The 12,127-nt window shown below is 33.2% G+C and overlaps 2 protein-coding genes across 4 annotated transcripts in view; one reads left to right on the top strand and one right to left on the bottom strand.

Annotated features, from left to right (window-relative positions):
• The window catches only part of LOC125848248 (zinc finger CCCH domain-containing protein 44), a 10,282-nt gene extending 3,481 nt beyond the window's left edge, over positions 1-6,801 (bottom strand). For both annotated transcript variants that reach the window (XM_049528079.1, XM_049528080.1), the window contains exons 1-7: positions 6,163-6,801; positions 5,890-5,969; positions 3,643-3,830; positions 2,415-3,426; positions 2,198-2,325; positions 651-710; positions 523-573 (exon numbers count right to left, since the gene is read on the bottom strand). In XM_049528079.1, the coding sequence (XP_049384036.1) occupies positions 523-573; positions 651-710; positions 2,198-2,325; positions 2,415-3,426; positions 3,643-3,830; positions 5,890-5,969; positions 6,163-6,536 (1,893 nt within the window). In that variant the 5' untranslated portion in view covers positions 6,537-6,801. The remainder of the gene's footprint in view (positions 1-522; positions 574-650; positions 711-2,197; positions 2,326-2,414; positions 3,427-3,642; positions 3,831-5,889; positions 5,970-6,162) is intronic.
• Positions 1-12,127, top strand: part of LOC125848255 (PHAF1 protein At3g51130) — a 135,275-nt gene that overhangs the window by 106,310 nt on the left and 16,838 nt on the right. The window lies entirely within an intron of this gene.

Here is a 12,127-nt window from a genome sequence, read left to right as displayed (position 1 = left end):
CCCCCCCCCCCCCCCCAAGTTAAGAGTATACCAAGTCATGAGTAACATGCCTTTCTGCAAGCTTTCTTATTTTCATGAGGCGAAAATAACAAAAATAGCAACTGGTACCCTCAACTTCAGACTACCATGTCCACTTTATGAAGAAATAATGAGCTACCCATCCCACAAGGAGTAACGCGTTGTGGTCTTTTGCAGAAGAGGTGGTACCACTTTATGTATACCAGCAGATAATGTGCTCACCAGTTCCAAGAAAGAGATTATCAAAAATATTGAGTTAGTTCTCCATTTTTTCATTTATTCCTGCAGAAGAAGCCCCACAGGCACCTCCCATGAATTTGTAAAAATGTCCATTATGCGATATTAATGAAATGGAAGAAAATAGGACAGGACACACAAATACAGAATAACTGTTGAGAGATGAGTTAGGTGACGCAAGTTTTAAGGAACCAACAGTAAATTGCTTCGAATGATATACATGCAAGGTTACAATTAGAAGAACTGAACACTAAGCAATTGACATACATCATTGAGCTTTACTGCCCGGAGTTCCATAGCTTTCTTCTGTATCTCACCCTACAATTAAATCTCATTAAGTTAGAAATCTTAATTTACTATAGCAAAATTTACAATACTCAGGTTTGAACACTTACTACAGTAAGCCTTTTCACAAGCCCGCATTTTATACTCTGACGTAATCTTCTGCATTCATCCTGAAACGACAAATTTAAGCAATCACTTGAAGCCCACAAATTCATGCTGAAACGGCTAGAAACCAAAACCCTTGAAAAGAACATCTTCGATGTAGAAGGGCTGCCGAAACTAGAAGTGGGAACATTGTAATGGTAGAAGAGCAAGTTGGTAAAAATTTTAACACATATAATTGTAAACATGCATGCAATTAATTGAAATAAGCTTTTCCAATAATGCACCTGAATTTCATAGTCAGCAGCTAACAAGTAAATTTAGCTTGCCACTCACCGCGAAGTTATAGACGACAAAAAGAAACGAGACAAGATAAAACAAAACAAATACAAACAGATTTCCTTCATATAGGCCACTACACCAAAAAGTTCAAGGTTAAATGAGCAATATCTACACCTTCCAGAGCCAAAATAAACAAGGTGCTAATTCGCTCATGGGCAATGTTTGGCCATGCCACTCTCCTCATAGATGCGTGCAATAATTTATTACAAATCAAAAGATTCTCATGACCCCATACTAATTGACTAGATTCAATATAGAGCAAGAAAGTGAAAGACCTTTCCCAGGTTGTAGAACAGCGCAAGATAGGAGAAGACAGCATAAAATGTTGCATGTGATACCAAAAACCACCAAAACGGTACCATACTATGGCCTCTGCCAGTGCCAGACAGACTGCTTCCAATGGGAAGAAGGGATAACAAGTGGCTGATTTTGATACTCCATCAATACAACCATCTCGAACCTAGCCATCACCCCCTCGATGCAACTATATTTTTTTTACACACAATACGTATGTCAGTACCACACAGACAGCTTGCAATGGGTAAGAAAGTAAGTGATAACAACAGGCTGATTCATCTTCGTACCAAACCACCAATACAACCACCACCAACCCTGCCCTCATCCCCTCAATGCAACTAATAAACCCACTTAATTTTTACAATCCAAGTTTACTACTTTTTGGATCACTTTTAACTACTTTATTAATGCAAGCTACACTTGAAAAATCTTACTCCATATTTACAATTATACTCCTAATACATAGAACCAGAAGTCAGATAAAAATTGCTCAACCCTACTGACAATTTCCAAAACATCCCGAACTTCCCCAGTATTACGAGCTCATCTAGAATCGTGTATCATATTCATGCTAAATGGACTAAAATTACACTGACATGTAAAGTTTGCTCGTGTCTCTGTGAACTAAATGATTCTTCAGCCTCAGCTTAGGTGGTATATATTTCCTCTATATAATTCCAATACAGCAGCAGTTTGTGCTGCATTACTTAAAAGTAAGAATATGGCAAATGTGAAAATGAACAGCCTAAGAAAAAAGTCAGAAAAGACTGATATACCACACATAATAATAAAGATGAATATCACCTTATCTGCCGCAATATCGACTGGTGAGCAACATTTCTTTAACAAGTGTGAGAGTAAGAGGAAGCAATTTTCAAAATGGATGGAGAAGTAAAACGTGTTTTGTCTTAATTACCTCACAGAAATCTTGATTTGAAATAGTATCAATAGATATGGTTTCTTTCTTGTCTAAGTTCAATACTTCAAGTTGTACATCAACCGTCTTATCTCTGATCTTATATGGTTCAGATGTCTTGCATGTACCTGCATTAAAAAGTACTATAAGCCCCACAAACAAGAACGACATTATATTGCATCACTGTGTCAACAAAAGCTTTATGATCAATTTTTACCTACAACATGGACAAGCCTGTAAATTTCCTGTTTCTGATCATTACCAGGTATTCTTATGCGGACAACTGAGCCAGTAACTCTGTCATGGAACTTCTCCACATCTTCAGTGAGATTTTCCATCAAATCACGCCGCAAATATAAGAAATTTATATTGTGAGCATCAATTGCAGCAAATTCATCAAGATTAATCTGGGTCATTTTGACTTCACCATTTTTACGACTTTTACGTTTTTTCGATGAAGAGATGCCATTGCTATCATCAGGTTCTACATGGCTAGACACTATTCCAACAATTCCAGCTGGTATAAAAGCACTCTTATCTGAGTCCTCCTTTATCAGAAAGTGAAACTCCAGAAGCTTCAGCATTTCTATGTGGCCAACACATGGCTTACCAAAAAGGCTTTTGAGCCTTGAATCACAAATTATCTGACTCTTCCGCCGAGGATCTCGAAGATTATTTTTCTTAATATAGTCGAGCAAAAGTGTCTGGACATCAAACTGAGATACAGCAGAAGTTTCACCATCCTTCATATGTGCAACAAAATCCAAAAGCTCCTTTGACGCCCACTCCATGCATCCATTCACTGATGTCTGCATAGCAGTGCTTCCCTGTTTTGTCCTCAAACAATGTTCATTCTGGAGCTCTAGCTCTACAGCAGGCTTTGTTAGTTCTGACTGAGGAGAAGAACTGAAAATGCTCGGGTTATTAGACTCTGCAGTTGTTCGGCTTTCAGTGGTTGGAGGATCCTTATTAGATAGCTCTAACAGCTCTAAGGGTTTCTTGATCTCTAAATGGACAAATGACTTGCCCGCAATACCATTGCCATTATTTGCAACATAATGACCATAAGGCAGTAGTGGACGCTTACCATGTACTGCACTTGATTCTTTCCATGGATTTTTAGCTTGAAGAAGTTCATCTAGTGTTAATGATAGATTTTCCTTTAGGATTACCCAATATACCTTGAAGAGATACTCCCAGCTAGTTTTGTCATCAAAATCTACCTGAACCTGTTAGGTTTTAGGTAAATCAAAACTTAACCCAAGATTACTTTATGGAGATAAAAGAAAAGAGAAGTACAAAATATAAAATTAAACATGGCAGTCTTTTATCTGGAAAGCCATGATAATATCACTGCTTGGAGAACCAATTGGTTTATTCGCAGTTAGACTGATAAGGAAACATATTTTGTGAGATCTTACAGTACATTACAGTATTACACATACCATTTCCTTATCTGCTTGGTCTTTGTTCTCAATCAGCATGATAGTTTTCATGCACGTCGAGCAAAAGCCTTTGTTTCCTCTAACACACAAGTAATCAGCATTTTTTGTGCATGCCTTGCACAATGAATAGGTACAAGTATAGCACAGGTAGTGGGAAGCTTTTTGACACACACTACAAATATGCCAACCTAAAAAGGGAAAAAAAAAGTAATATCAGTGTGCTGTATCATTCTGAGGCCAATGATGTAGATGATATGCTTCATATAGAAAATAGAACCAGATCTTTTGTAGTTCAAGAGAAAAGTACTAAGTTCAAAATAAAAGCAAACCTATTATGCATTAACAGTCTCCGGTACCAATCATTGAAGTGGATTCTAGTCTTTTTTTTAATCAAGTAAACGTACATAGCATCATTCATAAACATGGCCAAAGGCCTGACCAAATACAAGTAATATACCAAAAGGTAAAGAATCTACACCAAGAAAAGATTCTCCACAAACCCCACCCAATCTTCTGGAAGGGGATTCTACTTTAACATTGATGATTACTTCGATAAGTTCTAGTTGATTTTTCAGTTCTTTTTGTTGTTCCAACCTTCTGTGAACATAGATTCCCTGGATATCACCAAGATCCAGATTCCCTGGATATCACCAAGATCCTCAAATGTCCTTGAATATATCAACTATGATATACTGAGATACATTTTTAAGATAATACTTACATTCCTTGAAGCATCATTCAAGCAGTACATAAATCAATACCAAAAGTTGGTTTTAGCAACAAGGTTTTCTAAGCAACATAAATAAGGTTCTTTCAAGAAGCTCCCAACTTAGCCACATTACCATACAATCTTTTGTGATGTTGTATGACTACCCCAAAGGAAACAGATTTTTCGGATGCTCTTGATGAAATATGTGCAATGTAGGGAAAAGGGAAAAATAGAGAGAGGGAGAGAGAGAAGTTATTAACAATCATATGAACTTGTTTACTAGTAATATAAGGGAATTCCCACACATGGTGTGAAAGATTGTCTGCAGATACCCTAGAGAGTTTGTGGAAGTATCTATCATTTCGGACAAGTTAGAAATATGCAACCCGTTCAAACTTGGAAAAAAGACTTTGAAGAAGACAATAGCATACATAAGTTATGACAAAAAAGGAAAAAGATACAAACATGTACTCTATACAAACTCGGAGAAAGACTAATGAATACGACAAAGAGATACACAAGTCAAGACGATAGAAGGCAATAAATACATTATATATGATATACAAACTTGTAAAAAGACTAGAGTCCATACGAATTTGGGAAAGACTGAAAATGACAAAAAGATGCACAAGTCAAGACAACAGAAGGCAAAAGATACAATAGGGTACTCCATTAAAGTTAAGAAATAGACTATGAAAACAACAAAAAGATACATGAGACAACACAATAAAAGACAAAAGATCCACGAAGTATTGGCAGCCCGTGCTGGGATTTTCATTTTCCAAATTTTCAAAATCACTATATTATGAGATCACACTTTGAATTTCAAAAGGTTTAATAACGGCTAGTAAGAATCCATGTCTAGGACTTCATATTATCTCGAGAAAGGATTGTGAAAAAGAAAAGCATCCAGAGATGTTTTTGTTCTTCAAGCCAATACCTAGTTTTGTTATTCAGGCAAGATATTAATGAGCAAGAGAAAAAGCAACATAACAATGACTCACATGCTTTTTCATGGTTTTCACTTGAGAACACTCACCTCACTGATTCTTCCCCTCATTCCTTTTATCTTGGAAATTGAAATGATAATGCAAAGCATTCTGTAAAGTAATATACATGACCATCCGAATTCCGATCATGCATCTCCTACATTCAAGACTCATTCGAGAAGTATGAGTTAAGGCTGTCATTGCATTTATAGAAGATGCTTCTACAATGTAACAACATGAATTATGCCATGCAAGACTTTCAGCCTTAATGTGTCATGCTCAATAATCTACTACTCTTTTTTTATAGATAAAATTAAAGTAAATTTACAAATAGAGAACCTACGCAAAAACTACTATCCTTATTTCTCTCTACTTAAATAGAATGTCATTTAGTTCTCTCTTAGCTCTTGCCAAAATAATTTCGGCACTTAAATTATCCCATTATGAGAAAAAACTAATAATAAAAAAAAACAAAAAAACTCTAGCAGTAAAGAACTACACGAACTGAACAGATTCTTCATGTGCATAACGAAGTAAGAGAAAACATACCACAGTTCCATTTAGCCTTGGAGCGAAAAAATGCCTCATCCCGCTTAATACAAGCTGGATGATATGCCTTTGGACACCCCCTATCCATTAAAAGAAACAACTTGTAACACAATTACGCTTATCAAACAAAGAGTACGATTATTTCTGAAGCACTGGTACTTTTTTCTCAACATTTATAGCTCAAAGTGTAGTAATGTCACATGGGGAAAAGCATTAGAACACTTAAAATTGGAAAGTAGAGTATGAAAACTGATAAAAACGAGCCTCACTCACTTGCGATCACAAAGAACAAGCGAACCACCATCAAAACATATGAAGCAAACATCTTCATCCTCTACTCGCGGTTTCTTTGGCACCGGAGGTTTCACCATCAGGTTACGAGGTGGCCTCCCTCGCTTCCGGTTATCGATCACGTTTGCAGCTGAATACCTAACATGTACAGCTACCGTAGCCGGAGCACCTCCATCTCCGGCGACCGAAGACGAAACTCCGACCAACTGAGAACCATCCATATAATGTACGGAACTACACTGTTCCGACCTCTGTAACTCCATAGATGTTGCTGTACCTTCATCTAACCTTTGACTATGTGATTGCTGTACACATGGTGCGTACATCCCTGAGCTAGACTTCACACCACCATCCATGGAGAATTTGAGCCAGTATCAAAACCCTAGACTACTGAATCGGGTTGATCATGGACTTAAACGACGTCGTTTGAAGAAACGGGGAAAAATCTGAGACGAAAATGAGAAAGATTAGGAAGAGAGAAAGAGGGCACGTTTGGTTAGAAGCCAAGTGTGCCTGTAAAATTGAAAAAATGTTTTGTGTAGTATTAACCTTTCGGCGAAACAAAAAAGGACTTGTCAATTAACACACATGGTAAAGCGTCAAACGCGGCTCATGTGGGATTGTTTTTATACTGCTACGACTAAACTTGTTTGGAGTCTTTTTTAAATGACTGGATTCACAGTTTTTCTCCACTCTCTAAATAACACGTGACTTGCTTTCCAACTCTTTTTTTTTTTTTTCGGCCTTTTAAACAATTGCCTTTTTTTAATACTAGTGCGAGTAGTCATATTAGAGTTATGGTCAATTAATTAATAAAAAGATTTTATTAAATATTGTGAAGATTTCATTGAAGTCATTCTTAAATTCTTTTCCTATAATGTCATTCAAATATTCTAAATAAATTCATTAAAAGCACTTTTGAATTCTTCTTTCCTAAATGATTATTTAAGTATTAAATTTGAAGAAAAAAAATCCCACAAAGTCATCTAGATTAAAAGGATTTCATTAGAGTTACTTCTGAATGTTTCTTCCTTAAATAATTATTTAAGAATTGTGAAGATTTTACTAAAGTCAATCCTAAATTTTTTTTTCCTATAATGTAATTCAACTATAATTTTATATCCTAAAAAGAAAAAAGTCACTTTTTTCAATTATTTTATTACTTGGCATATCGTCTCAAATTAATTTTTTACTTTTTATGTCATGTAAGATAAAATTTAAATTAACTTTGGATACAAAAATGTTGAATTTAGCCGTTTGAATTTAAGTATTTGTCAACTCAAGTCCTCAAACGTTTTGAAATAAAATCTTGTTGTTCTAACAATAATGATTTTCAGTACGGTTGCTAATAAAACTAACTATAAAAAATAAAGATTCTTGTTAATTTTGTGTACGGAAGACTCTTATATCCCTACAAATTAAGTAATTCATCTATTAAATGCTCTTATAAAAATGAATTACTAATGAAGTTTTGTTTTTTTTAAAATAAATAATTAGTTGACATGAGTCTTAAACCTCATCATGATATATATGATATATATAAATGCAAGATGCCTTTTGGTTTTTATAGTACTTCAAAATGTGGTTCTATTTCATACCAGGTTAAAGTTACTAGCAGATCATTAGTATTTATTTTTTCATTAGCATTTTTCGTTGATATACTAAAAACAAAATTAGATGGCTACATTTTATTTTTTTTTGTATAACTTAAATTTAGACTAGGTCTTGTCCTACAGAAAGAAAAAAATAACATTACATGGCATGAATCTAGTGAGGGGAGAGATTTTTGCATGACATGAATGATTTTACGGAAAGAAAAAATCAAAAATAACTTTAGTGACATTTTCTCAATAATTTTCTATATAATTAAAAAAATAAATTTTATTTTAATATTTGAATGACCATATTAAAAATTAACTCATCAATTATAACATATGTTGATTTTGGTTGGCTTAGCTGGCACAAGGACTGATTAATGCCTATAGTATACTATACCCCATCATCTTAAAAGGCCTTTTCACTAACAACATTTTTCATCACTTTTTATATTCCTTGTGTTTGTACAATGACAACATAATTTTATTGTGAAAAAAGATTAACTTTTACACAAGACAGCTGCACGCATCTATTTTACCTTTGATTTCTGGTATCTAACAACATGCACTTGTTGTATATTTTTCTATTTTATTCTTTTTACGATATAAGCAATTAGAGAGGATAAATTTTAGGAATAACAAACGTAAAAAATATATTAACGCTTTATATTATAGTTTTGCGATTTGCGCTCCATAGCCAAATTATGTTTGTTATGGAGCATTTAATTTGTATAAATTGCGGCGATTTGTATAAAAATTGTGGCGATTTGTATGAAAAATGTGTTTATATATGTATATGTATATGTATATGTTTTTTGTGTTAGGCTAGAGTGGCGAGCGAGATTGGGAGAGAGGCGAGCGAGAGATGGCAGAGAGTGGAGAGAGATGATTTGTATAGGTATATTGGTTATATAATTGTACATATGTAACTACTATGTTATGTATCAATGATTGTGTTTGTATATCTGCATAAAATTTAAATTCGTATACAATTGAATCGAGTTAAAACATTTGTATTTGTATATCAAATCTCCCTCTTGCTTTCTACAAATACAAATTATACATTGTATTTTGTATAATTGGTGTTTGTATAAAGTGAGGGAGAGACAAATACAAAAGAGAACTGGCATGAGAAGATTTGTATTTGCATAATTATAAGTGTATAGACAAAGAGATACATATTTATATTTATACATACAGTCTCTCTCGCTTTATACAAACACAAACACAAATTATACAGTTGTTTTTGTATAAAGTGAAAGAGGCGAGCGAGAGAGAGTTGAAAAAGAGGAGAGTGACGAGCGAGATTCCAAAGAGAAGGGAGAAAGGCGAATGACAAAGTGTTTGTTGCGAATTGCATTTAAATTAAACTGCAACTATAACATTTGTTTTGAATTAATAGTTTGCTATAATGCACCATTACTACGTTAAATTGTAAGTTTTTGTAATTGCATTTGTTACATGGGACCCCTCGTTATGTTTGTAATTTGAGCAGTCACAGTCAGATATAATGGCATATCATAAATTACGTAGTTGCAAAGTTGGATAAAAATTAAGTGAAGATGGCCTCGCATGGGAAAGCATTTACTAAAGCTACTTGCAAAGTGGTAATTTAATAAATGATGAAGAGGGGAATGTAGAAATAATTAAAATATTATGTTTGTTTTATTTCATGTGAAAGTATTATAATTTAAGGAGTTATTTTTGTTAATTTAAACTAGTGGAATAGCCATATTTTGAGTTTAAATTAAATTAAATGACACTTTCATATTCCACAATTTAAGTCTATGCTACATATAGAATATTTTCCTTAAAGCAATTTTGTTGTTGATTTTTTTTTTTTTTAATGATAATTGATCTTTTATGTTGTTAATGTAACTCAAATTGTGATTTTTGGACCATCGCTATGGAAACAAGGATATGGGTTTTCCTCTTCTTTTAAAAAAAATTCTTAGTCTCTCCGTCTAACAATAGTTATCCACTATTGATTTGACACATACTTTAATTTAAGAAACAATAAACAATAGAGGTAACATTATCATATTACCATTTAAATATATTAACTTTAATAATTTGAAAAATGTATTAGAAATTTAATAGTGTTTAATTAATAGCAAGGTAAAATAAACACAAAAAAGTAAATTATCTTTTGATTTTCTGAATTGGACAAATATTGTTGGACATCTAGTTTTAGTATAGTGAACATCTAAACTAAACAAATATTGTTGGATATCAATTTTAATATAGTGAATAAGTAAAGATGGATGGACTCACGGAAGAGTATTTAATGTGGATGAGTGTGATTATATTAATTGTTACAGAAGAATAAAGGTGTGAACTAAATGAGATTTTGGTGGGAAAAATGTATTAGAGCTTTATTATGGCGAACAGTTAGTTGATTATTTTTGTAAAAAAAATAAAATCGAACAAGTAGTGGATTAATTAATGATGATGTGTCCACTTAGGACAGTTGCTGTGTTTGGCCACCATTAATTAACTAATTTTCCAAATTAATTGCAGACCAATCCAAGACGTCAAGTAAACATTTTTGCTCCGGATTTAAGAAACGTCTAAGTTAGCATTACACGTGGCGGTGAAGAATTGTTTGTAATATTTTTTTTCCTTTTTTTACTCTTTTTGCCTAATCTTGGAAATATTTCATTTTCATTTGCCAAAAGAAAAGGGGGGGAAAATAAACAGATTTGTGTCTGTTTTTTGTCCTTACGTTGTGTTTCTTTTGTTTTTGTTTGTTGAGTGTTTTTTTATTTTATCATATATACGGAAAATGGCGAATTTATTAGTTTTGCATGCATTGCATTTCATTTCGCCTTATATGTATTCTATATGGGTGTTTAAATACTATTTTCATTTTGAAAGTTAAATAATATGAATTTTAATTAATATTTAAGGTGTATTTTTTTATTATATTGATAGAAGAAAAAACATAATTTATATTTTTTTAATATAATTTTAAATATTTAAATTTTAATTTAGCGAATATTTTAAACCAAACTTTGTTGGATCAAGCAATATACAGGTAATTATATAACTAAGAAGAAGCGGAGGAAGTATTTCATAACAATCATTAATTGATTAAGCCTTAATAATTCCTTTTTGGCCAAACCAAGTGTACATTCTATTTTAGTAAAGTAATTTAAAAACAAGAAGCTATGAAGGACAGTAAAATGTTCCATCTCGTTTTGTAAGAAGATGGAATTTCACAGACACCACTAAGGCACTGACTATATGTGGCACTACTTAGAGATTTCAGTTTTGAACGTGGATACGAAGAGATCAAATGGCAGAGACTTGCTATCTCTAAATATGCCTCTATCTAATGTGAATTAAAATTAGTTGAATTTTAATGTGAATATCAGACATTCAATAAAGCAAAAAAAGGTACTAGCTATAATAAAAGTTAATTGTAATCATCAATCTATTGTGAAGAAATTGTATACATGTCGTGTTAGTGTTGGGTTTAGCAAGGTGTGAATGGAAATAAAAAAGAGAAAATGGAAAGTGGAAGAACCAATGAAAGTGGGGGAACCAATTTTGGAGGGAAAATGAAAAGTCGTCATTGCAAAAGTGCAAATGAAAGGTCATTTTTACCATATCGGTAGAAGAAAGGAAATTGTTGTCCTTATATTAGGAAACACTTCCTTTAGTTCTTAAAGGGTTAAGAAGAAGGTGCCCCCTCGCGCCGTCGTCGTCGCTCGGCTTCGGATGTGATTGATTGATAATATTTTTGGACAAAATTTATTTAATCAATTTTGTTAAATCATTTCCTTTCTCTTATAAATTAATTCAAAATGTTAATTAAATAACATAATTAATTTGGCGCAACTGAATTTATTTGAAATTCAAGTGTAACGGTAATCCTTCCAAAAAGTCGTTACTTTTCCCAAACGGTAATCCTTCCGAAAAGTCGTTACTTTTCCCAAAGGACAGAATGTTCTGGAAAAAAAAAAACGGGTCTGAACAGATTTTCTGAACAGACGCGTTCCTTGCTGCAAATGGCTATAAATAAGAGGTCTTTTTCGTTTTTTCAAACACTGAAAATTTTTCCTCTCTGCATACATTTTCTTAAATAAATAAAATTGTCGATCGACTGTGTCTGTGTGTGCTCTTGTTGCTGTTCTTGAGTTCGCTGAAGTTATTGAAGTTTGAGGTACCGCTACTTCTTTAACAGGTTAATCCGTTTTATCTTGGGAGGAATTAATCTGCAACCTAGGGTACAGTGAGGGGATTAAATTTCTTAAGGAAACACAGTGGTTTTTGTGGACTCGGATTAAAAATCATTCTGTCAATTTCATCTTTTTTCTGTTTCTGTATTTTTGACTAACCTGAATACA

The sequence above is a fragment of the Solanum stenotomum genome, chromosome 12 (genome assembly GCF_019186545.1).
Source record: "Solanum stenotomum isolate F172 chromosome 12, ASM1918654v1, whole genome shotgun sequence".
Taxonomy (NCBI): Eukaryota; Viridiplantae; Streptophyta; class Magnoliopsida; order Solanales; family Solanaceae; genus Solanum; species Solanum stenotomum.
The sequence above is the reverse complement of the archived record's forward strand: the minus strand, read 5'-3'. Positions and strand labels throughout refer to the sequence as shown.